Source organism: Caloenas nicobarica, chromosome 2 (genome assembly GCF_036013445.1).
Source record: "Caloenas nicobarica isolate bCalNic1 chromosome 2, bCalNic1.hap1, whole genome shotgun sequence".
In the NCBI taxonomy this organism is placed as follows: domain Eukaryota; kingdom Metazoa; phylum Chordata; class Aves; order Columbiformes; family Columbidae; genus Caloenas; species Caloenas nicobarica.
In genome coordinates, this window is record NC_088246.1 from 137,309,968 (window position 1) to 137,334,612 (window position 24,645).

Genomic DNA, 24,645 nt, shown 5'->3' on the forward strand with positions numbered 1-24,645 from the left:
TGAAAAAACCTCTTTGAATATGGAGTTAATTTGATATGGTTGATAAAACACTGAATTGGGACTTGCCCCAGTTTCAATCAGTCCATCCAATTTTTACGATTTTCCTTTGTGTATTTTTCTCTACTAAAAGGTAGAGTTGTAATTACTGTCTGATGAGACTTTCACTGCCACGCATGGATTGAGACCAATATAGTTGCTTTTGATTCTAGTACATTTTTGTGCTTTTGCAATTATGATGAATGCCAAATTTGTTGTTTGAATGGGGAAACCTCTGGTGGAAGGGACAGTTCTTATTTTTTAATCCAGCACTGAAGGTACTTCTAAGGCAAATTAACAGTCCAGTTCACTCTGATGAGGTAGTGTGTTACAAAAAACAGATGTTGGGAAAACATTCACTTTTTGTGTAAATAGCTTGGTTCAAAAAATTAGTGCCTAACGTCATTAACTTCTTCAGCACGCTCTGTTAGCTTCTGCTTTCTTTTCTCATGTTCTTTTAAAAGAGACAAGTGAGAATATTTTAATGCAGCTATCTAGTGTGTTGTGTCCTAAGCTTAAATACAGGACCTGGCTTCGGTTCTGACAAAAAGAGATTAATATTCACAGTTCCCACTCTTCTGGAGTACTAGGTTGACCTTTTGTAGAGATGAAAAGAGCTGTTCTCAACGTCTCCTGTTGAATCAGTATAGCTGTATAGATTATAACTCAAAGATTAACTGAAACACAAAAAAAGGAGAGGAGAGAAGAGCAAGGGTTAGCCCCGCACTTCCATTCTTTGGGAAGAACAGAGCAGGGTGGTAGCTTCTGCTGTAAAGACAGGAAATTTTATGCAAATAATTTCATTTTGACTTACTAGATAAAGTAGGTGAAACTTATAGGAGTGAAAATCAAAAGGAAAATGCTTTGAATAAGCCTGGCCTGTATAGTACTCATGACTTTTTTGGCCTGTACTTCATGAGAGTCTGGTGTCGATGATCTGATTTGATTTAGCAACTCATTTGATTCAGTAACAAAAAGTACAAGAGTAATGACTCTATGAGCAAGTCATGCTCCACTTCTTGCTTCTTCTGGACCTCTCATTTGCAAATATGACATTGATTATACTTCTGGTAGCATGTGATCAGCTCTAAGAGGAGCTGTAGAGGCTAGTATTTAACCATTAAGAGTCACTCCTACTAAGCAGTGAGATAGGTTTAAAAAGAAGAGCACTACATGGCAAAAAATAAGTCCTTTGTTGATTTGGCTGACCTACTATATTCACTTCATATTTGCAGGTAGGAGTTTACTTATGTCCGGGTAATGCTGCAAAGAATTCGTGTTCCCTTTTTACTTAGATTTTTCAGGGAAATGTGAATGAAAAGTTGTTCTTCCATTTGCAAATTTTAAATTTATATATTGTTACTAGCACATGGTCTCCTAATTAAAAATAATAATTCTAATTCTGACTCTTCTATCCTGTGGATAAGAAAATACTACAACATCCACTTGAACCCTGCTAACCCCATCGATATTTTTAAACTTAACTGATTTCTTTTCATTTTAGTTGATTGTCTCTTTAACCTCAATATTCCAACCCCTCCACAAAAGCATCTTTCTTTACTTTTAAGGTTACCTCTATGCAGCTGTCACATAATTTAAGGAGAAGGGTAATTTAACCTTCTCTAACTCAATGTACTGAAATTAGCTTGTGCCCATTTGAAATACCAGTCTGTCTCCTGTATCCCCACATAACACTGGTGTGATTCTTCTATACATACAACAGTTGTGAGAGACAGTTATTTACATTACTGATTCTTCTACTTGCCATCAGCTATTGTGCTTTTTGATTCTGGGTTGTTTAGGTATGTGTTTATGGCTAACTTCTAAAAAAGGTAAATTCCCTCACTGAATTTGTGGGGGAAAAGAAATTAATTTGATGGAATTATTTCTTTGTTTAAAGTTCACCACGTCCATAAGTCTTTGGAAGATGTGTCTTAAGTGTTAGGAGTTATACCTGAATGTTCTTACACTCTGAAGTACTGTGTGCTGGAGATAAACCTAGATAAAAAGAGATTCTAAAGGTGATATAAAATGTTTGGTGGTAAGATGCAATAAAATGTTTGCTTTTATGCTCACTAGTGCTGGAAGTCTACTTCTGTTTAATGAGGAAAAAAACCTCACAGAACACCTGAAGAGTTTAAATGAGTGGTTAAAATAGGGCTTTCCTCCTCCCATCCTGTAGTAGACTTTGCTAATGTATTTGATATCATCTCAGGTTTAAGTTTGTTCTTGGAACAATGAAAGTTTTAGCAGTGTAGGAAAAGAGATTTATTTAGTATTTAAAAGCTCAATCAGTGCTGTAAAAGCTGGAAAGAAGCCATTTCCTTTCTGTTATAGAGCTAGCTTGGTTATGGCTCTCACTGCTCCAAAACTGCCATTTCTTATTCAGATAAAATATGACTTTTTTCTCTCTCCAGTCATTAATCAAAAGCACTGGTAAGTTTGTGATTAAGCAGTTTATGAAGAGCAGTAAATTTTATCAGGGAAACTGGAAGATTTATGTCTGGCTTTAAAATTATGTTTTTTCCAGTGTTATAAACCAGCAGACCAATAGTCAGTTTTCCTTCAGATGAAATCGCAGAAAAGTTCTTAGTTACAGTTTTCCAGTTTATTGTTACATGGATGTTTGGTCTTTAGCAAAGACCCTCTATTTTTAAGGGAATCTGACCAATGTAGGTGTGCTAGAAGGCAAAGCACTACGAGCTCCTGGATAACCCTGTTATTCTACGTCCTTCTATGTGCATGTGTATGAGCATGGAGGATGTCATCTGCTCACACCTTCAGTTACCTTGGTCTTTTGCATCCTCAACCCCTCGTGCTGCAGTCTCCACCCTCCTGCTGGAGAGTACTTAAAACTGTTCATGTATTAATTTATTCTAGTAGATAACGTACAAGAAGGGACCTATTGTGTCATCAGGTCTTGCTTCCCTGTTACAGTTGGTACATGTTTTGCAGTCTTCTGGAAATTAATCAAACTTCAACTTAGGCATTGATCAAACTTTCGTTAACACTCCCATCCTAAAGTTGTTGTTAGAATGTGTGTAGCCTGCAGTTAAATTACTGATTTGTCCTGCCATTTCTCACAAATAACGAAACTCTGCTTTCAGCACTAATGCTTTAATGGTGCCCTAAGGCACAGGTGAATGAGAAATTGTCAGATAATTGAACCACTGTCAGCTGGACAAAAGTGTAATCTTTTTCATACACTCTCAGCTGTATTGGTTTTGAAGGACAAAAAGTGGTAAAAACAGTAACAAATATTTTCCAAGCGTGAAGGTATGATCCTGGACTCACGGGAGGAGCAGCCTGTTTGGTAAGATAATGTCATGTCTTTGCACTTTCTTTTAACATAGACTGAAAATTGTATTTTGCTATTTCTGAATGAAATAAATAGTTCATACTGAACACACAAAGATTTTAACATAGATGTTTATTTAAGTATTTATTTTTTTGGGTAAGAGTAAGTAGATTTTGCTGTATTACTCTGTAGCACAATAACGTGAGACAAATATATCATGTAGGATGAGCTACACAAAAGAGTTTACGCATTCCCATTAGATTCAGTAACCTAACCATATGCAAAGCTAAAAACGGCTTTGAGGTGCTTACTGCCTACAGAATCTGCCAAGGAACCAAATGTCATTGATGGAAAAATACAATAACCTCAGCCACCTACTATGCTTTAGCCTTTGACAAATAGCAGGCACCAATTCATCAGTCGCTTTCTTGCTAACTCTTTGTGTTGTATTAATTGTTTCTTAATCCTGCTGTGTATTTTATTTGCTCTCCTTCTTATGCTGATTTACTCCTTGTCACACACCTGTCCAATGATTTTAAAAATGACAATTTGCAAAAGGATTCCTTTGACAATAACTACTGTGTTAAAAAACTCTGACTTCGTATGGTTTATTTTATGCCTGGAACCCAACAAAGTTTGTTCCAACTTGATTTGGCAGTCTGAAAAAAATATCTTAAAATAAGGAGATTGTTTTGCAAGTATACAGTGACAGAAATATCCTAGGGAGATGTTTTTGCCTTGAGATATTTGTTTTTGAAATGCAGGTTTCAGGAGTGCAAACCATACTGTTTCGACTGCTACATTTTCTTTAAGAGATATCATCCTTCAGGTTTCCATGTTAATATAATTTCAAGAAATTTATAGAATTTTTTTTCTCTGTTCATAGAATCATAGAATTATTTAGGTTGGAAAATACTTTTGAGATCATCAAGTCCAGCCGTCAACCTGGCACTACCAAATCCACCACTAAACCATGTCCCTGTGCACCACATCTACAGGTCTTTCAAATACTTCTAGGGATGCCAACTCAACCTCTTCTCTGGGCAGCCTGTCCCAATGCTTGACAACCCTTTCTGTGAAAAAATTGTTCCTAATATCCAACCTAAATCTCTCCTGGTGCAACCTGAGGCTGTTTCCTCTCGACCTATTGCTTGTTACTTGGGAGAAGAGACCAGCACCCTCCATGCTACAACCTCCTTTCAGGTAGTTGTAGACAGCAATAAGGTCTCCCCTCAGCCTCCTTTTCTCCAGGTTAAACAACCCAGATCTCTCAGCTGCTACTCACAGTGCTTGTGCTTCAGACCCCTCACCAGCCTTGTGTCCCTTCTCTGAACTCTCTCTGGCACCTCAATGTCTTTCTTGTAGTGAGGGGCCCAAAACTGAACACAGTATTCAAGATGTGGCCTCACCAGTGCCGAGTACAGGGGGCTAGCACTTCCCTCATCCTGCTGGCCACACTATTCCTGATACAAGCCAGGATGCTGTTAGCCTTTTGGCCACCTGGGCACACTGCTGGCTCATATTCAGCTGACTGTTGATCAACACCCTCAGGTTCTTTCCTGCCAGGCAGCTTTCCAGCCACTTTTCCCTGCGCCTGTAGCGCTGCCTGGGGTTGTTGTGACCCAAGTGCAGGTTCAGGCACTTGGCTTTGTTGAACTTCATATAACTGGCCTTGGCCCATCTATCCAGCCAGTCCAGATCCCTCTGTATGGCCTTCCTACTCTTGAGCCGATCAACACTCCCAGCCAACTTGGTGTTGTCTGCAAACTCACTGAGCACTCATTCCCCTTGTCCAGATCATTGATGTGTTGTGCCACATATGTTGTTGATCTCTGGACAGTGTGTGAAGAAAAGTATGTTTTGAATGGTAATGGTTACAGCCTGCTACCATAGCTTTGAAATAGCCTAGGAACAAGAATTCTCAGGTCTTATGGAAGTCTATATGTATGTATATGTTTTCTTTGTAGATCACTCTACTCCCTTTTTTAGCCACATGTTAGTTTTCTCAGTGGAAAATCACAATACCTTTAACTACTGATCCCTTATAAAGAAAGGACCACTGATGTACAGATTTCATATTTTTTTTTTCTTTCAGTTATGAAGCTAAAGGAAGAGAAGGAAAAAAATTGTATTTTATATAGACAAAATGTATTCTGAGGGAAAGGTTTTTGCAACATTGTCCACAAACTTGTGCTTGGTTTTGTCACTGTGTTTGTTTCCCCTCAGAATTTCTGAGACTCTGTTATCACAGTATCTGAGTACATGTACATCTTGTAACACATTTATTCTCATTTCTTTGCTATGTCTTACAGCAGTACCACTGTAGAGCTGAATGCAGAGACTGAAATTCATCCCAGCTATCTGGAGGGGGAGCAACAGACCTCCTGAAGGAGATGAGGTTCATGTATGCTTTTTTTTTTCACATTATGTAAAGAATCAGGACAACTGAATTCTTGAGCTGGATTATTCAGGTGAGTGCCTGTAGATGGAGTTACTTGATGTGGTCTCTTAGAGGTCTTGTAGCAAAGCCACAAGAATGTAAATTTCAAGATTTCTTCTCTAATATGCAAATCTTGTTCAGTGGTGCATGTTAACTCCACAGAAAGTCATAGCACAGAAGGCATTATACTGCAGTAGTACCCAGGGATGAGAGTGTCCTTTTATATTTCCTTCCCACTTCAGAAGATGAACAGCTTTTCTGTGCTCTGGACTGAGTCACCAAGTCTTACTCTTAGCATTATTTGTAGTTTAGAGTTCTCCAGGACCATCTTTATATGCCCTTTCCTTTTTGTATAGTGGAAGATCATGGCTGCTGTTCAATATTTTGTTTGTTTACTTCTACGAAGGTAATTAAAAAATAATATGGAGGGGTGGTGGGGTTGAGGATTTTGTTGTTTTTCCTCTACTCTCATTTGAGAAGAGATGGACTATCGGTGTAGACAGGAAAACTCCTGTAACTGTTCTTGACTTTGGATGCTAGATTAATCTAATGAATTGATACACTCAATATAACAGACATAGTTACTGGATATACGTAATATGAATAGGGGACAAATATTGGCTCATGGTCTATCAGAAATGTTGTCAAAATTGAATTTTGCTTCTTCAAGGAAGAGGATCTACTCCATGTTATCATGGCAAGGCTGTGAGCTAGGATGAGAGTACACTAGATGTTTGATTTTGCTGCTCCTGCATTGTGGACAGATGGGGGGGTTGAGGTTACCACTGGGAGCTGATCTCCTCTCACTCGTATTAGTAGATGGCAGACATCCTGATTAATTCCACAGATACTGAAGTGAGAACAGGTCAGCGTAGGAAGGGTAGCTGGTGGTAACACGCCATCTTAGATGACTACCTATTTTGCTTATACAGGTCTCAATTAGCTGTATATCTTAGACTTCCAAAATGTAGTTGCCTGTAATGTGAACTAAAAAAAAAAAATTCCCATAATATCCATGCATGTTATGCCACTTCTTATTTGACCAGCTATTTGTAAGGCACTGTGTCTGTTAACAGACCCATACTTCCTAATGTCAATGTGCCAAATACATACATGAAAGTCAAAAATAGTCAAAATCCATGAGATACTTAAATACAGAATTCAGTTTGTGATCCAACATATCTAAAGCATTTTATGATTTTACAGGCGGTATGAATATTTATTCAACTTCAGAAATTCCCTCCACAGCTCTGAACAGACAAATTAAATGTGGTCTCTGCTAAGAAAAGTTAATGGTATAAAAGATAAGCACAAAGAAGGCAGGATATTTTCATAAAATCAAGAAATACGTGCATATGTGGAAAAACTAATGAAGTGTTCTCACTTGAAACAGGATTTTGACAGAGACTTAGTTGAAGAGAATAGATTATATTCCATGCATGGGTTAAACATGGCATGAATGATTAAAAAGGGAATAGAAGTAGCAATTAAGTAAGCTATTGAAAATGAGACTGCTAAGACTGGAAGATCCAAGAGGCTATTTGGACATTTAGCATAAAAAATCCAAGATGAGAGAGCAATTTCCAAAGAATATTGAGATATTTGTATATTGTTAAGGGAGAATTTTCTATAGAGCACATGATGGTTATATTTGGCTGCATATTATGACAAGTGGGTAAATGTGACTTGAGGTCACAGTCATGATAAATTTGGATGCCCCATGCTCAACTGGCAAGAAGAAGGGGAGGAATCTTCTCCACCTTCTCATCTGCTCACAGTGACATCTTAATCCTGGAGCATGTCTTAAGTTTAAAGTCTGTCCCTCCTTTTCTGCTGTATTTTAGAGACATAGTGAGTGGCTTGTCCCACTGTTTTGAGGATCGTTTAATTGTTTAGCAAGCGTCTTCCTGGGAATAAAACAAATTAAGTAAAGAAAACTCTTCTTTATTTCTCCGTGGATTCTGCTTCATTCTATGAAGCCATAAACTTCGGAGCTGTGTTCTTGTATAGAGCGATCTCTCTTCTCTGTAATTTCCTCTCACACTGTTTTTACTGATGAAAAGTATGCCTATGTGTATATGTTTTTAATGCTTTGAAATAATCCCATAGGATTTGTGAATCATGGACTGTACTGTCTGTGATGAGAGTTTGTATTTGGATAAGAACGTAAATCTTGCAATCCCTCAGGATAAGAATTTTTATAGGATTTCTTCATATAGGTTTGTTTATTCAAAAGAAAAAGTTTTACAGTACTTGAAAGAGATTTTGAGAAGGAAATCATTAAACAAGACACATAGTTTTCTAGAGAAACTGACGATAAGCAGAGGGAAAAAAATGCTGCATCTTTGAAAGCAAGCTAGTGGAGCAGTTACTGAGCCATAAACAAAAGGAGGCTCAAATATATTGGGTTCTTAAACAAAGCATATTTCAAAAATACTAAATTCAATTTTCAACCATGCAATCGATCACTCAAATTGTACCTATTATGAAGGAAAGTCCTTGTCTTCAAATCTGTGCAAGGTGAAAGATTTCAAAGAATACATCCCAGTGGATTTGTGTTTCTGCAACATTTATTTCATATTTTCATCATTTATGGGTTTAGAATATTCTCAATACTCCTCAGTTTATAAAAGGTTCACAAGAGGTTAATGGAAGTTCTTACTAGAAGAACCCATTTAAGAATGGATTAATTCCTTATCCACTGTCCTGAGACAGAGCAGGAGTTCAGATGAGAGCGCCACATCATTAAGTTTGTCCTTGTCAAGTCCATTTTATTTATTGCTAAGGCCACTGTCACATAAATAAGCTTTCACAAGGCGTTGTATTACATATACTATATATATTGAGGGCTATATTTGCAATGACTTGACATCTCCCAGCTATGTCAAGTGATAAAATGCTGCTGATTTTACGATGAATTTCTTGTCTTTTTGATTGAACTTGGATGGTGATATATTTCTGTTCAGTTTCACAGCAGGTGTTTTTTTTTTTTTTAATGAGAAGCAATGAAAAATTATGAATTTGGAACAAGTATCTTGTAGAATTCTTTCTTATAACTATGCTACAAATTTGGAGAGACAAAGCCTAGTGGTCTTCTCTCTGCGGCTTACCTCTGGGGACATGTAGACTTCCTAGTGTATTTGGACAGCACAAACCTGTAAGATCTTGTAGCAGCACAAAGTCAGAATTAAGCTGCAATGAAGCAGTGTATGAGGGAAAGCTGGCTCTAAAAAAATGGGACTTTTCAGTATCTTGCCTTGCAGGAGCTTTTGCGCTGAGAAAAACTGTGTTGCAAGTAGGGGTGACTGGGAATCTCTCACTGTCGTGACTTCCCTGAATCCATCGGATGGTTGTGTTAGACTGGAAGATGCAACACAGCTGGGGACAGATGGCAAAAGGCTGTACCTTGTCTCATCAGCTCCATGGCTGCTGCTTTGTGCTCTCAGTGCTGAGGAGAGTGGAGGGTGGCTGCTCTGAGCCCCTGTGCAGTTCTGCACAGTTATAAACCTGTTGCATGGCAGGAGGTGGCCCTGAAGGACACGCAGCACATCTGACGTTTGTCATTGTTTGAAATCTTTTGCCATGTCAATTGGTTTCTGTGGCTGCTGCTCACATCAGCTTCAAGAGCAGGTATTTTAATATAGGGAGAGTGAAAGCTTCAGCTTTAACTGGGTTTTAGATGGGCAAAATACCCCTGGGGCAGCAATATAAGGGTTGCTGCATAATATTTCTAGAATGGCAGCGTGTCCAGTTTGAAGTAATGGTGAAAGCATAGCAGGAATGAATATTGTAACTCTTGTTATGATCTCAAGGAAGGGAATTGAATTAGAGCTAGTGAGGAATTTTCAAGTGGAAAGGCTTTTTTTCCATCAGAACATGTTGCTTCAAGGAAACTGAACATTTCCTGGAAAATCACATACAGAATCTAACATGAAACACTCTTTAAGTGAAGGAAGAATTTTTTCATCGAGAAAAGAGCAGGAGAGGGACTGACTTTTTAATTTTTATTTTTAGAAAAGTTGCTTGTGGTTATGTGGATTATAATTTGTATCTTGATTTATAACCTGTGTAAATTGAAAGGAAGATAAACAGGTGAAAGTAGAATCTATGGAGAATCGCTTATCTCATTTTTCTGTCAGTGAGATTTGGGGGCAACTCCAAACTACCTTATACAGAAACTTGAATCTTTACACCCCCACACATCTCTTGTATATTAACCACTCAGCTACTGGTTATTGTAAGGTAGCTGAAGATTTTTCACATTTTGTCCAAAAATTGGAGTTCCTGGTACAATAAAAGAAATATCTAAAACTTTCACAGTACAGTTAAGCCATTTAGTATATATATCTGAACTGAATGACAAAAATTCTGCATCAGGAATAATTACATATTTTTTTGAATGAGTTGATCTCCTTGAGTTATGATATAAAATTTTAAGAAAAATACCCTCAACCATAGAACTGAATTGAGTAAGAGAGTGATGATAGTGGTTCCCGTGGGAAATGTGTGCCAGTTGACCATCAGACGTTCACAGACAAGGTGGATAGTATTTTATATAAGGGTAGCTGTTCTTCAGTACTCCTTTCTCCACAGATTTAAATATTCTTCATGTGTACTATTCTATTTTCTAATGCTGAACTATATATTTTTTTTTCTGAAGGCATCACTCACTGTGAAATTAAGTAATAATCATCCTACATGCAATCCTTTATAGGTAACAGTTCCAGTGCTTTCATCTGTGAGGCTCACTAATTTCTTGGAAAGTTATTCCTTATTCTGCTTATAAATGGTTTTGTGTTTGCCAGTGTAAGCAGAAAAAAGTCCAAGTCTGAGGAGGAAAAAGAAAAAAAGGGTATCTCTACCTTTCAGGATATGTCCAAAGACAGTAAATTAATGAATTGCTAAAAGCTTCTTCCAGAGCTTTGCATTGTCCAAATTTGCAATAAATCCCAAGGCATTCTCAGGTCAAATGAATAATAGTGCAAACATAGCATTTCCATTGTTCTGCTTTAATTTAAGGGTGAAGTTCCATGGAGCATTGCATTAAGCTTTTAGAACATCACACAAATTTTTCACAGAACCAGAAGATGAAAGTACTTCCAGGGGACAATAAACAATCTTTTATTGGGATTTGCAGGATATACTTGTCCAGGTTTTCTGTGTTTTTGCAATTCTTTAAGCTATCAATACAAATGTGTAACAGAACAGCATTGCTTGCAATAACAAAGTGATACTACTTTTAGCCTGACTTTTTAATAAAATCAGGCTTGTACAGTCATGTTACCTGTCTCTAGTTCACTCCAATAATTTTTTTATGTTGTCCAGTTTTGCCTAATCTGACAAAAACTTAAAAAGTATAAAATCCTCACAAAATTAGACAGAACTGAATTTGTGTTGCTGCTGATGCTACAGGTAGATGTTAGCCTTGAGCTGATCAAAGAGAAATCAGACAGCCAAGAAGTCTATGAATACTTAGCAGTTTGTCTATAGCTCTGAATCAATCTACTGCATGGTGGCTTGTGCTTGGTTAAAGTGGTGGGGCAGGATGAAGGACAAGTCTGGGATCTAGAGTAGGAAAGGGAAATATAAGTTACTATCCTTGGGAGAGGTGCTGTGGGACACACACTCAGTGAGCACCAAGTTTTGCTATTTCTGCTTAGGAAATAACTTGGAAGGCAAGTGATGGCCACTTATTCTTTTTTTTTTTTTTTTTAAGTAAAACAATTAAATATAGAAATGTATCTATTTATGAATATTTTTTTTTTAGGAATTTTACCCAGTGCCTGTTTTATTTTTGTAACAATGTGGGCTTTGAAGCAAGTGCTTTGTCTTCAAAGCTCAAAATCTTACTGTTTCCACTTACAAAATCACATCTACATTTTGGAAAGAGAAAGTCCTGGAAGTTTCATAAATGCATCTAATATGAGGTATATCCCAGTATGACAGTTCATGTTTCATTTTAATTTATTTTGAATAATCCTCTCTAGTTGCTTTGCAGTTCTGCCTTGATAAAAAACTGTAATACCTGTTATAACCCTGGAGAATTTCTGCTGAGTGTTCAAAAATGTTATGTGTCTGAGACATCTAAGCTGAAAAATACATATTTTATTCAGTGCTAATTTCATTTCCCTTGAAGTAGAGTAAAAAGCAGGGAACAGGAAGAAATTAATAACATTAAGGTAAAGGGTGCACAAAACAGTCTATGTAAGTCAATGATTATGATGGACAAATCTCTTGACTACTTCTTCAGTGATTTTTTTTTAAATTTTAAAATAGATGTAATCAAATAGCTTAAGGTTCAAAACCAACCTACTGTAAGTTTCTTATGATTTTACGTAGATTAAAAGAAAATCATCCTATACATGTTTGGAGCCTGAGACTCTTCCTCAGATTAAATTTAAATGAAGACAACCTTCTTTGAAAATGGTGGAATTGTTCCAGTGTAAAATTTGCTCCATTGTGAGGGTAATCAGGCCAGTTAATGGCAACACAGAAAAGATGACGGCAGTTTTACCCACGGCAAGTAGATCTATTTACTTTAGTTTCTGCACAATACCTCTCTCAGCACACTTTACTTCAGAGAGTACAGTCAATAGAGTAAATACATTGGTCACATTCTGAAAATTGTACTTACCTAAGTTACTTTTTAGCAATTTGAGTCTCTAATGCTGAAAACATTTAAAGGTGAGATATGCAGCTCTGCATACTGAAACCCAAAGGATGGCAGATAGGCATACGAAGTTCCTCACTCGCCTTAGTGAAAAAAGAGAATGTAAGACCAGGGAAGCTTTAGCCCTGCTCAGATTGGAGATGGCTTTCCCTGGATCTCTCCAGTAACTCTGTATTTGAAAAATGGCCATTACCATTTCTTAATGTGGCAAGAGAAGTAGTCTTTCAGTTAAATCATTTACCTCAGCATCAAGGATTTCAGACGTATTTCTTGAATTTCCTTGCATTGTGTGAGTAGTGCAATTGCTCTGCTTCCTCATCTGGAAAAATCTGTGTATTTCTAATTTGTTTCCATTAAAAATCAGTTGTCACTAGAATAGTATTTTATATCATTGCAGTTTGGCCCAGATTCTCTTTTCTACCTAAGCTCTACTCAGTGCCGGAGTAGGCTTGGATAAGTAGAAACAGTAATAATACTTTCATCCTTAAAACTGAATGGTCCTGGGTCCTCCCTCAGTAGCATGTGGTCCAGCTACAGACACACCAGTAAGTCAGAGTCCAGTGCAATGTAGAAATACTCAAAGTATCTGGGTAAGTTACTGAAAGCAGTAAAATTCAGCAGATTTTGAATTTTCAGCTAGGGAAACTGGAATGCAAGGAAGAGATGCACAGCTAGAAAGTTCTACCTCAGGTGTTCGTCTGGATGTGCATCCATAGGGCACACTTGTCCACCTGGTGTTGCAAAGCTCCATCTCATCTGACCTCCACTACATCCTCGTCCGTGACAGCAGTATGTTTGTTGCCCAGTCAGAACCATACTCATAGTTACCTCTGTGATGTTTGCATATGATTTCTGAGAAATTATGATGTTTAGCTGTGGTGAGAAAATGTTTACATAGATATTCTTAAAGTGTTATTTTTAGGGAAGTAAGGTGAAATTTTGAACTGAAAAATTTCAACCAAAAGGTATGCAACAAACCAGAAACAAATTAGCTGCCAATTCAAAATGTCATTTACTAATATAAATAACACATTATACATGCAGAAACACCTTATTTACTAACATTTTCGGTCAGAAAATAATAATGGGCTTAAACAAAAGCCAACTTTGAATTGCACCATCCAAACGCATGCAGGAAATGTTGCCTAATCTGATTGTATAAATTTTAACAGACTTAATATGTTCATCTTTTACACTGAAAAACAGGGAGAAAGCAGATTTTCTTCAGTGTTTCAGAGTGGCAGTGTGCCCTGGAGAGGGATGAATATGTAGCTTGGGCACAACTACGTACATACAACTTTGGAATGTAAAAAACCCAAATGTAGAAGTACATAGACCCCTGCGGTTGTCTATTTCTTGGAGCTGCTGTAAGAGATCATTTGAAGTGTAGAAGTCAGTAAGATATTAGCAGTCACGGAAACTATAAAATTCTGTACTAGATTTTTTCTTGTTTGGTTGTTTGGTTTGTTTGTTTGGTTTGTTTTTGTTTTTAATACAGAGTAGGTACCCAAGAAAACTTAGTCTGTTTTACATTGCATGTTCTATTATGCTTTATTTTCCTTCTTCAAAGTGTCAGAGAAAAACTATGGAAAAAAAAATGAAGTATAGAGAGAGATGCAAATGCAGAATGGAAAAGCAAAGCTATTAAATTAGCTTTTGAGATGAACCAAAATATTAAATCTTTGGGAGGGATGAACTGTAGTTTCAAGTCACTTGAATTTGGATTACTTTACTCTTGCGTATACTTTAAATGAAGCAAAACTGTTAGGAAGCAACTTCAAGCATTTCTTTATGAGCATCAGAACTAATGAACTTTCACCTATGAACAAATGCAACTATTTGGAACAGAAGCCCAGGACTTGCTTCTGCTGAAGTCACTTGCCCAGTCCCAAACTGACTTTCTGACGTGAGTCTGGGACTTGCTCTGTAGAGTAGGCATCCCCTAGCACATCGGTGTGTTTGAAACACAGCTGCTTCAGCAACAGTAGCATGTACATAAGCTGGAACTGTAGAATAAAGAAAGGGATTTCTTGAAGTCACCTCGTCCAACTTCTGCTCAAATCAGGGATCGCCTAGGGCATTTGCTCAGAACCTTATCCAGTCCAGTTTTGAATACCTTCGAGGATGAAGATTACTCAGATGGATAAGTTGTTCCCATGGCTGATTGCCTTAATTGTGAAGTTCTTTCCTAATATGCATGTCTGTTACTCATCATAATATTGCTGTACACTGAGAACAGTCTGACTCCATCATCTCACTGCCCCATTAGGCAGCATCTCCAGCTAGATCACCATTAACCTTCTCCTGAAAACCAAACAAATCTGGTTCTCAGCTTCACTCCAAATGCCATGATCTTCTGCCCACTGTCCATCTGGGTAACCTCTACTGGACTGACTTCACTGTGACATCTCTGTGTCCCTCCTTAAGTTTATGTTAAACAGAAAGGGCAAGGGATGGTTTTGGTTTCTCTGGTTTATGCCTGCTGGAAAGAAATTAAGAGAGTTTGGCACTTGTAGCATCTCTTCCAGCTTGTTTCTGCTGCTTAGTGTAAGAGTTTCACAACAAAAGAAACTGTACATCTGCAACACAGATTTTTGGTTTTTTTTTAATAATTTCAAACCAAACTCTTTTAGAACTGAGTTGTAATAATGTGTCTGAATGACCTAGGACAAATGAGGTTGCTAGGAAGCCAAATGTTGTTTATCCAGGGAGTTCAGAGAGTGAATGAATTTAGATCCAGCTGTGTAAGAGCATGGAAATACTTATCGAAGACACACAGTCGTAATTCTGTCCTACTCATTCATTTGCAGAGGAAGATCACATGTAGTCATTAAACCACTTAATTTAACCCGAGTTCACAAATACTAAAATGCTATAATCAGAAGTGTAGGTTTTTGTGTGGTGTCAGAATACAAAAACTTAATGTTCTAATCTAAATGAAACTTCCTTGTAATAGAAAATATTACTCTAAATCTCCACATACAGATTCTGTACAATATTTCAGTGGCTTATAGTCGGAGATAAATGCAGCCCTGTCATGAATAATGAACTTTGCCTCCAATGACACTCCCAAAGTCAAGAGCCACACAGCACACTCCATGAGGAATCTCTTAATACACTTTTGACAAAGACAGCCTAGTTGTCTCAACCTGCTGAAACCTCAGGGATAAAATTCTACTTCCTTTGTCTTAATTGCCCTCTTCTCTTCCTTACCACACACAAAGTGCTTCAGAAAGCAAGAACTCCAAGTTAACATGAAAAGTTCCTGTTTCATTAAAGTGGTATTCTTTATCAGAGAAAAGAGAAATAGTGTTATAGGCCCACATTTTATAAATTAGGCTTATAGATGGCTCTTGTATTACACCTCACATCACCAACAGAAACTAACAACCTTTATTTTACTATATGTTTTGTGGGTTGCATGAAAACTTTGCAGTGATTGAAATTAATATTAAACTGATTAAACATTTTCCCCTTTCTCCCTATATTTTTTGCAAAAGTTCAATGTACATGTTAACAAAATTCTCCTGGAAATCCAGAAAGGTAAAAAGCAGAGCCTGCATACAGAGAGATATGTAATCAAATACAGAATACTAATTAAATGAAAGACTCTCTTGTTTCATAAATTGCCCTATTAATGCATTTTTAAATCCAGTCTTTTATTCTCTCCTCTCTGGCAGTCTCACGTCTCTTCAGATTGTTAATGTTAGAGGAGATATGAAAGTTATAATCTAAGGGTAATTAAAGTCAAGTTTTAAAGTTCTGAACCACTGAAACACAAGGATAATTCAGAGTCTATTGTGAGACTGAGTAGTTAAAATTAATACCTCTGATTTTTAAATCAGCTTGATGATACAGCTAGGTAGATACTGGTAAATGTTTCAGAAGTTCTGGATGCAAAAAGAAACTGAAGAACTGTGATGCACATGTCATCAAAGACTCAGCCTGGAGGCTGGATCCAATGATCAAAATCTCAACCCTGAGTTAAGTCAGGACCTGACCTGAGATTCACAAGCACTTGCCAAGTGCCAGGTGCCTAAATAGGCCAACAGACTGTGCCACGTAGTAAGAGCTTGCTGAAATTCTGCCTTACCTGAGTTTAGGTACTGAGGATATGCATTTGTGCAGGGCTGGCTGGATTGTCCCTGTCTCCCTTAAATGCAAATCAAAGTGTCATTATTCAGGGCATGCAACGGATTTGTGGTCATCAAACAGAGCAGTCAGTTTAAGGTCTACGGACTCCTTGGTACCGTGTGTTCTAGACACATCTACTGTGTTACAGGAGAGCACCAGTTCAGACAGGGTAGAGGGCAGTGGTGGTGTTTTTCCTCCTTTTTGCTAAGTCTGAATGGTTATGCATTTGGGAACACAAGATTCAAGGGACAGTAAAAGAAAATGAGCGTGAGGGAGAATGCCTCTGCATTAACGTTAGGGCACATAGTGGGGAAAGGGCTGGTGCCGGTCCTCAGTCCTTGCTCCTAAGGGTATTTTAGGCATTCTAAATCAAGCAGTTACTGAACAAAGCCCCAGATACTCATAAGAACAGAGTTTGGTACCCGTATCTTTCTATTTTTGAGGGAGTGCCCAAGCCTTACTTGTCTGGTGATTAGGATACTCTTATGGAATATATAAGCTTTGTTTCTTTTTGACATCTGGAAAACCCAGGTGTCCTGCTCCCTAGAGGAAAGTTCTGGGCTAGAGTATAAGGCTGGCAGCACTCCTTTCTCTTCAGGTCATGTATTTAACAGGAGCAACTGAAACTGCTTTATATGAACTTCTGCACTGGTGGTGTGTTCTTAACATTTCTATGGAGCTGGGATGCTGAGCTTGTGAATCCCAAACAGGCCTACATTTGAAACAGGGAGCACAATTGTCAGCACAGATGGGAAGCCAAGAGTCCTGACCATATGCAATAGCAAAACTTAAGGTATTGCAAAGTCCCTTCGGTCATGCATCACGTCATTTCAGTTTACAGTAGCCCGGACTGTTTGGATGAGACAAAGGGAGCCGAAATGGTAAAAATGAGTGGTTCTATCTTGCCTGCAGTGAAAATATGATGTCAGTCAGATTACAGTCTTCCTCATCAGCATGGCTAATTAACTTTTATACTCTCTGAATACAGTATTTTATTCAAAATAAAGATCAAGAGAAACAAAGTTAACCCTTCTTTGGGTTTGTTTACACAGGAGCATTCAGAAATATTGAAGAAAACTGATGGAGATTGTGAAGTCAATGCCAATGTTCTAAGGATTATTCTGTAGTTAATTAAAACCATCTTACTTTTCAGTCTCTTCAATGAAGGGGTTTGCACAGGGATTTAATGTACATTAAAGATGAGCACCGAATTTACACCCTCAATGTGTTTGTCTTACTCTTTAAAATATCAAAATTACAGTCTGAAAAATATAAGTGAGTGAGTACCAATAGTGGAATATCTAATGTAAAGCTTTGTTTTTTGTAGTTGGGGAAAACACTTACTGAGACATTTTTTGATGTAGAATTAAATATAAAACTCTTGTGAGGCTCAGACCTCAGTTGTGTCGTAAAGGAATACAAATGAATCTGTGCCTAAGCCTCAACTTGCAAGGAGTAGGATGCTGGTCATAGAATTTATCTATGGTAGCATGTATTCATTAATAGACATTTTCCAGTATTTAAGAAGGTTCACATGAGACCGTACCAAAAGGCAGTTTAATCCAATATCCTGCAATTGAGAATAATTAAAAGGGGATGTCTAGGGAAAGTTGTATGAAGAGTGGAACCAGAAACAAGTATCTTGCCTTTCCCTTGGTGTTCTCTCAGACTCCAAACTTTTTTAAATCAAGCCAATCATTCCTGTGCGATTAGGAACATCAGTGGTTTTTCTTTCATGAATCTCTCCGGTCTTTCACTGAAAATATTTAGCTTGTCTAAATGCTTAAAAGGATGCTGTCCTTCATTTAGATTCTACAGGTAAACACACAACAAACAGTGGAAGATGTGGAGGTAGAGATTTCCATATACAAAGGAAAAGTGGAGATATATAGACTCAATATAGAATCATAGAATCATTCCAGTTGGAATAGACCCTCAAGATCAGCAAGTCTAACCATAACCTAACTCTAGCACTAAACCGTGTCTCTAAGAACCTTATCTATGCTCCTTTTAAACACCTCCAGGGATGGTGACCCCACTACTTCCCTGGGTGGCCAATGCTTGAAAACTCTCCTCATGAAGAATTTTTTCCTAATACCCAATCTGAAACTTCCTTGGTGCAACTTGAGGCCACTTCCTCTTGTCCTGTCACTTGCTACTTGGGAGAAGAGACCAACACCCTCCATGCTACAACAGATCTCTCTTTTTTTTTTTTCCCCCTTTGATTTCAAATTATTTTCCTGCAAAATCTGGAGTACACAGTTCTTTGGATGTATTGAAATCCACAGAAATCATATACCAAGGAACATTTTTGGTTTTTATAGCATACTGGAGAATTTGGAAAGACTTGGTAATGCTTCCATTGTTCAGGGTGCCTTGACATTAGTAGTACAACAAACTCTAAACCAGATATTTTTTAAAGATGTAATAGTTTTAAATTTATGATTTTTACTTTCAACCAGTTTGAATCAGAAAATGTCTACCATATGGCAGAGAAGGAATATGAAACTGTATGCATGCAGCACCAGGACTGTGTTCCTGAGAAAAACCAGTTTGCTATTTTTATAGTGGCCAGCAGGTGTCAATACCCCAAAGTGAAGAAGCTGCCCAGCAGCCAGACACAGAAAGAGTGAGGCTGGTAGAGGGAGTGTATGTATTTTGGATGTCTCACTTTGAAAGCTGACTTTGTGAAGTTCTTCTATGCTTCATTGCCATCAGGAAGGAAGCCATCTTCTGAAGGGAAAGGGAAATTAAGCAACTCTTCCATCCAGAAAGGAGGTATCCTAGCAATAGTATTTTTATTCCCTGTCCCCACAACTCCAAAGCTGTGGTCTCTGACTTCATCCTTCAAGCCTCTGTGCTCCCTAACCAGTCTGGCCGAATCCGCCCACACACTGCAAAAGTGACTAAGAGTGCGATACGTGGCTGTTTTCATCAGTGCAGGGGACTCAAAGCTGTTGAAGAGCTATTGCACCCTACCTATTATTCTCCCAAAGGTGCTATTCTAATACACGTTAAAGGATATTTTTCTATTTAAGAAATAGATACCTGTCAGCTGCTAAAGTGAAAAACCGTAAGTGAAATTTGTTTTCGACACAAATTTCAGCATTTATATGAACTTGTGTAAGTAATGTCTTTTTGGACCCATTTTAGACTTTCATGACATAGAATCTTGTAATGTTTAGTGTAGTGACATGACATGTCCTCCATAGCGTAGACTTTGGAACTTTTTCAGTTAATAGTAAAAATATCCATCTTTCCATATAATTCTAGATTAAGCACTATGGGTACAGACGAGGCACCTCTTAGGAAAGATCTGTGATTCCTTGAGATATTTCAGACTTTTTTTCCTGATTTCCACAGAGGCAATGCCTACAGGTTGTATCCCACTGTTTTAAGCACTGCTTATCCATAATGAAATATTCATAACCTTGTCAAGCTTTCACTGTTTCAACTTGGTTTTGTTTGTTGTTTGTTTGTTTGTTTGTTTTTTAACTTTTACAATAGCTTCTCAAGGTAGGATATTTTACTTTGGAGCAGTTTTTTTAATGTCTGATAACAAGCAGATACTTCTTAAAAGCTGACATAATTTAGGCAAATCAGTTTATCATATTACTCTCACAGTCTTGGTCACTATCTACCACTCATGATGAAATCCTGGCTGAAACTGGATGTTTTAAGCAATTGAAATTCCGACTTTAACTTCCCACCAGCTGCTATTTTACAGTGAGCTGATAAGAGCTAGGAATTTACATACTCCATTTTTAATTTAATCAAGTGTTGTCAGTCAGCATCACATGTTAGATACTATTTCTATCAGAAGGAACTCAAAAAATAACAACCTGAAAGATTAAAAACCTCTGCCTCTTGAAGATAATAATCTTAGTGAATTTTAACAGATTGCTTTAGCAGATGGGGATGTGATATTCACTACAGTAAATTACATTAACATGCTCTCAGACAGAGATGTCACATTTGCCACAGTAATTTACATTAACATGATTTGAGACAGATTTGATTCCCCAAAAAGAACCAGAAATAACATTTTAGCAATTCACTTTGCCTTGTTACTTCTTCAGATAATTGTCAGTCTGAAGTGGGACATGTTTTTTACCAGTGGATGCAATGGTGAACAGGAAAGAAATACTGTTTTGCTGTGACTATCTATAAATAATTTGATATACAGAATCCTGAATGGACATAAAGAAGATAAAGCCCTATTATTGGTACAAAGCAGTGGAAAATAAGTTACTTTTGATTCAGTATAATAGATTAATTTGACTCCTGGATGTGACATCTGCATCTTTGCATGTCTATATAGCCTTCTAGCTCCGCCCCTAGGAGATTTTGTCACCCACTTTAAAAGGCTGATGGAAAGCACTCCGAAAAGAAATTTAACCACCTCTACTGTGTGTTAGCGTCTTCACCCAGAGGACTGTGTGGGTGCAACTTATCTGTTGTCCAGTATTGTGTAGGAGATCTGGACAACATGTTTGTGATGGTATCTGCTACACTAATTGAAAGTATGCCTGCATCTCTGTGGACTATCTGAAATGACTAATGGTCCAAGAAGTCCTTAATCTAGTCCTAAAATCAGAACAGAACATACAGAATTGATAAGCAACAGACACATCTAATAAAGATGCATTGGGAGAAAATGAAGCAGCTGCCTGATGATTTAAAGATGCGCTTTCAAGTTCTGCTTCTCTAATTACTGGATTTCTGAGTAACACAAGCAAGAGACTCCAAAGTTCCTGCTATGGAGCTTTGAAGAGATTACAGTCAGAGGGTTAGAGGCCAGCCTTGGAGAAAATGCCTCAGGGATATTTCAGGAGAGTTGCTTGAGGCTGTGGAGATGCCATTTCAAGTGATCGTCACTGTGATTTGACTCAAAATAGATCTAATCAATGACCAGAAAAGTTTGGGAGAAATGTTTCTTTGGACTCTGAAACCTTAAAGTTTTGAATCCAAACCTGCTTGGAGCAAATAAAGATACTCACATTTCCTCAAGTAGGCAATCTTATATCAAATAAAAACCTTTATCATAGAATCATAGAATAGTTTGGGTTGGAGGGGACATTTAAAGGTCATCTAGTCCAACCTCCCTGCAATGAGCAGGGACATCTTCAACTAGATCAGGTTGCTCAGAGCCCTGTCCAGCCTGGCCTGGGATGTCTCCAGGGATGGGGCATCTACCACCTCTCTGGGCAACCTGGGCCAGTGAGTCATGCTCCTTATCATAAAAAAATGTCTTCCTCATGCCTAGCCTGAATCTCCCCTCCTTTAGTTTAAAACCATTACCCCTTGTCCTATTGCAACAGGCCCTGCTAAATGTCTGTCCCTGTCTTTCTTATACGCCCCTTTTAAGCACTGAAAGGCCACAATAAGGTCTCCCCAGTGCCTTCTGTTCTCCAGGGCTAAACAACCCCAATCTGTAAAGCATGTTGACAACTTTTACAGAAAAGCTATTGCTGTACAATGAGGAATACTGAACGATATAGAAGACTGGCTGGAAAGAGATAGTGTTTTAATGTGGGATTCCATGAAAGCCACAATGCCTCTCCAAAATACTGCCAAAAGGCTGTGTGTGGTGGCACACAGTGAGATTTGCCTGGGTGTGGGGTTTTTTTTGTCTTTAACCTGGGAATTCATGCTTGAACTCTTAAATTGTGGCTAATTTTGTCATGATTCAGGTTTGCAACATCTGCAAAGGAGATCGCAGTCTGTGGCTTCCCTACCTCAACTATAAGGAAAGTTTTGAATCAGATGGCATTGCAAGTGGATCCTCCTTCAAGGTGATATGAATTCCACCTTGTAAAAATAACTGCTGATTCTACTTAGTCCACAGAGCTCCTTTTGGTATTAGGCAAGCCTTTTGATCCCCAAATGCCTCATGTGTTGGCTTTTGGGAGCTTGACAGAAGACCTTGGGTTCCAGCTTGCAGAAGTTTGTAATCCTCTGATAGCTGCAGACGGAGCAGGCAAATGCTCTGTGAGGCTGCTAAGAGATGAGTCACACACTTAGTACCTCCAACTAGGCATGTAGATTTGAGGAAATTTGGCTGGGATATCTCATTGCCTTCTCTATCTGTAAAATAGGGGTTATCCTCATTCATCTTAATTCAGGGACAGTTTAAGAAAACAAAATGTTGCTTGTAAAACACCTGTTAGAAGGGAGAGTATCATGGGACAGCTAGAAGAATTTAATCATCCCCTTCAGAGCAGAGTCTAAGGTTAGTGAATTGAAAATTGATAGAAAAGAATTTTCAGTTATGGCAAAACAAGACATGGCATATATGCTCATTCTATTAATACTGTCCTTTTTGTAATGTATGAAACATCTGTCCTGAGGACCAAGAGGTCTTATCACTACATATAGTGAAGCCTATCAAGATTTTATGGATAATCTTAATTGTGTAATTTCCTTATTTTAGTGTATTTTAATGCACTTTTCTATTCTTGATTTTTCTTCTGCAAGGAGGTGGAGTGCTCTTTACAAGCAGAATAATGGACTATTTGCAAGAAATAGAATAGCAGCAACTGTTTGCCTGCCTAATTTCACACAAATATAGCATGATCATGATATGTTCCGTGTTCAGTACTGTAATTCTGGCTTTCTGCATCATACACAGAGATTTAGTTCAGTTGATCCTGGCATTTGGTCTAGTCATGCTTTAGGAATATAGCTGAGTTGCAGTATCAATCTCATGTTGTAAATGACAGACAGTTATTTATTTTTGGATATAAGCCCCTTTAATGCCAAAGTCCTTTGAGGCATTTTAGCTGTATAGTCTACTTCCACTGACTGTTTTTTTTCAGTAGGGTTTTGCTGGTTGCTCCTGAAGTTCAAGTATTGCTCATTGCTGTGCTTTCTCAGTCTCATTCCCAGTTTTCCCAAGGTCTTCTCAGAGATGGTAAGAGTTTAGAGCAGTCTGGCTTCTACAGCAGTGTGAAAAGCTCCTACACACTACAGTGTGATTGCTGAAGCAAATTAACCTGTTGCCTGTGCTGGAAATTTATACTGATTTAAGACTGGTGCCGTAAGTAAACGATTCCACTCCCTCATCTCAAGTCGTCTTCCCATATTATAAGTATATAATTTATGGGAGATATATGCAATGACACGTGTCCATAATCTGTTCATTAAAGCATTATACTTACAATTGAAAGATTGTACCAGTAAAATCTTGAGTAGAGAGGTGGCATCAAAACTTGTCTGAGAAGAATTGATTGGTGTGCTCACATCTCACCAGAAATTGCTGCAAAGCTCATACCATCTGAGAGAAACTTCTAAAACATGTTTTCTGTCTGCTCTCTTCTCCCTCAGTCTGAGTGGGAAACAAAGTGCAATAATTTTATCCACAAAAAATATGTTTTGCTTTTAAACAAACAAGAGATCTTCACTCCTCTAGGTCACGAAAAGTCCTGTTTTCCAGAACCAATAATACTTTCCAAAGATCTTGTACAGATTGCAGAAGTCACTACAATTGTATTCTGCCAAATAATTATACAAAAAAAAAAAAGTGTTATTGCAAAACTTTAAAGAAAAAAGCACAACGGAGGATAGAGATTGAGTTAAAGAAGTGTTATATGAAGAGAAGCATGTTGGTGATTATCTTAAAGAATTCCATTATAGTACACATATTTTTTGCATGTAAACAAGCATAAGGTAATACAATAAATCTGGACAGTAATGTTGCTGCATTAGAGTCAATAAAAGAGAAATACAGAGACAAATGGTACTTGTCTATCGAAATCAAGAATGGATTTTGAACAATTACTATAAACAGTGAAAAGCACTGTTTTAGTAGTCTAAGATGACTTTAGTAAAACTAACATATCTAACACATTCCTCTTGAAGCTATCTCAAAGCAAGTGTTCCTAATCCATACCTTGTGGGGGAATGTTGTCTACAGTCCTGTAATGTTGCTGCCAGTCAGAGGGAACTAAGGGTTAAAATTGAGCACAGTGGGACAGACACAATACAGGGCTGCTTTCAAAATGCTGCTTTCACAGAATTATTACTCCAGGACCAGTGACATCTGGGAAATGCTATTCTGCACATCTC

General features: G+C 37.8%; 1 protein-coding gene across 4 annotated transcripts in view; it reads left to right on the forward strand.

The window, feature by feature from the left end:
• Positions 1-24,645, forward strand: part of CPNE3 (copine 3) — a 133,000-nt gene that overhangs the window by 102,353 nt on the left and 6,002 nt on the right. Inside the window, exons 17-18 of one of the 4 annotated variants that reach the window (XR_010605709.1) lie at positions 5,647-5,805; positions 22,272-22,330. Coding sequence is in view for 1 of the 4 variants with exons in the window: in XM_065627170.1 (XP_065483242.1) it covers positions 4,333-4,398 (66 nt within the window). In the remaining 3 variants the exon portion in view is untranslated. Of the gene's footprint in view, positions 1-4,332; positions 4,411-5,646; positions 5,806-22,271; positions 22,331-24,645 lie in introns of those variants that run through there. The other 3 variants (XR_010605708.1, XR_010605710.1, XM_065627170.1) reach the window with 3 other exon arrangements.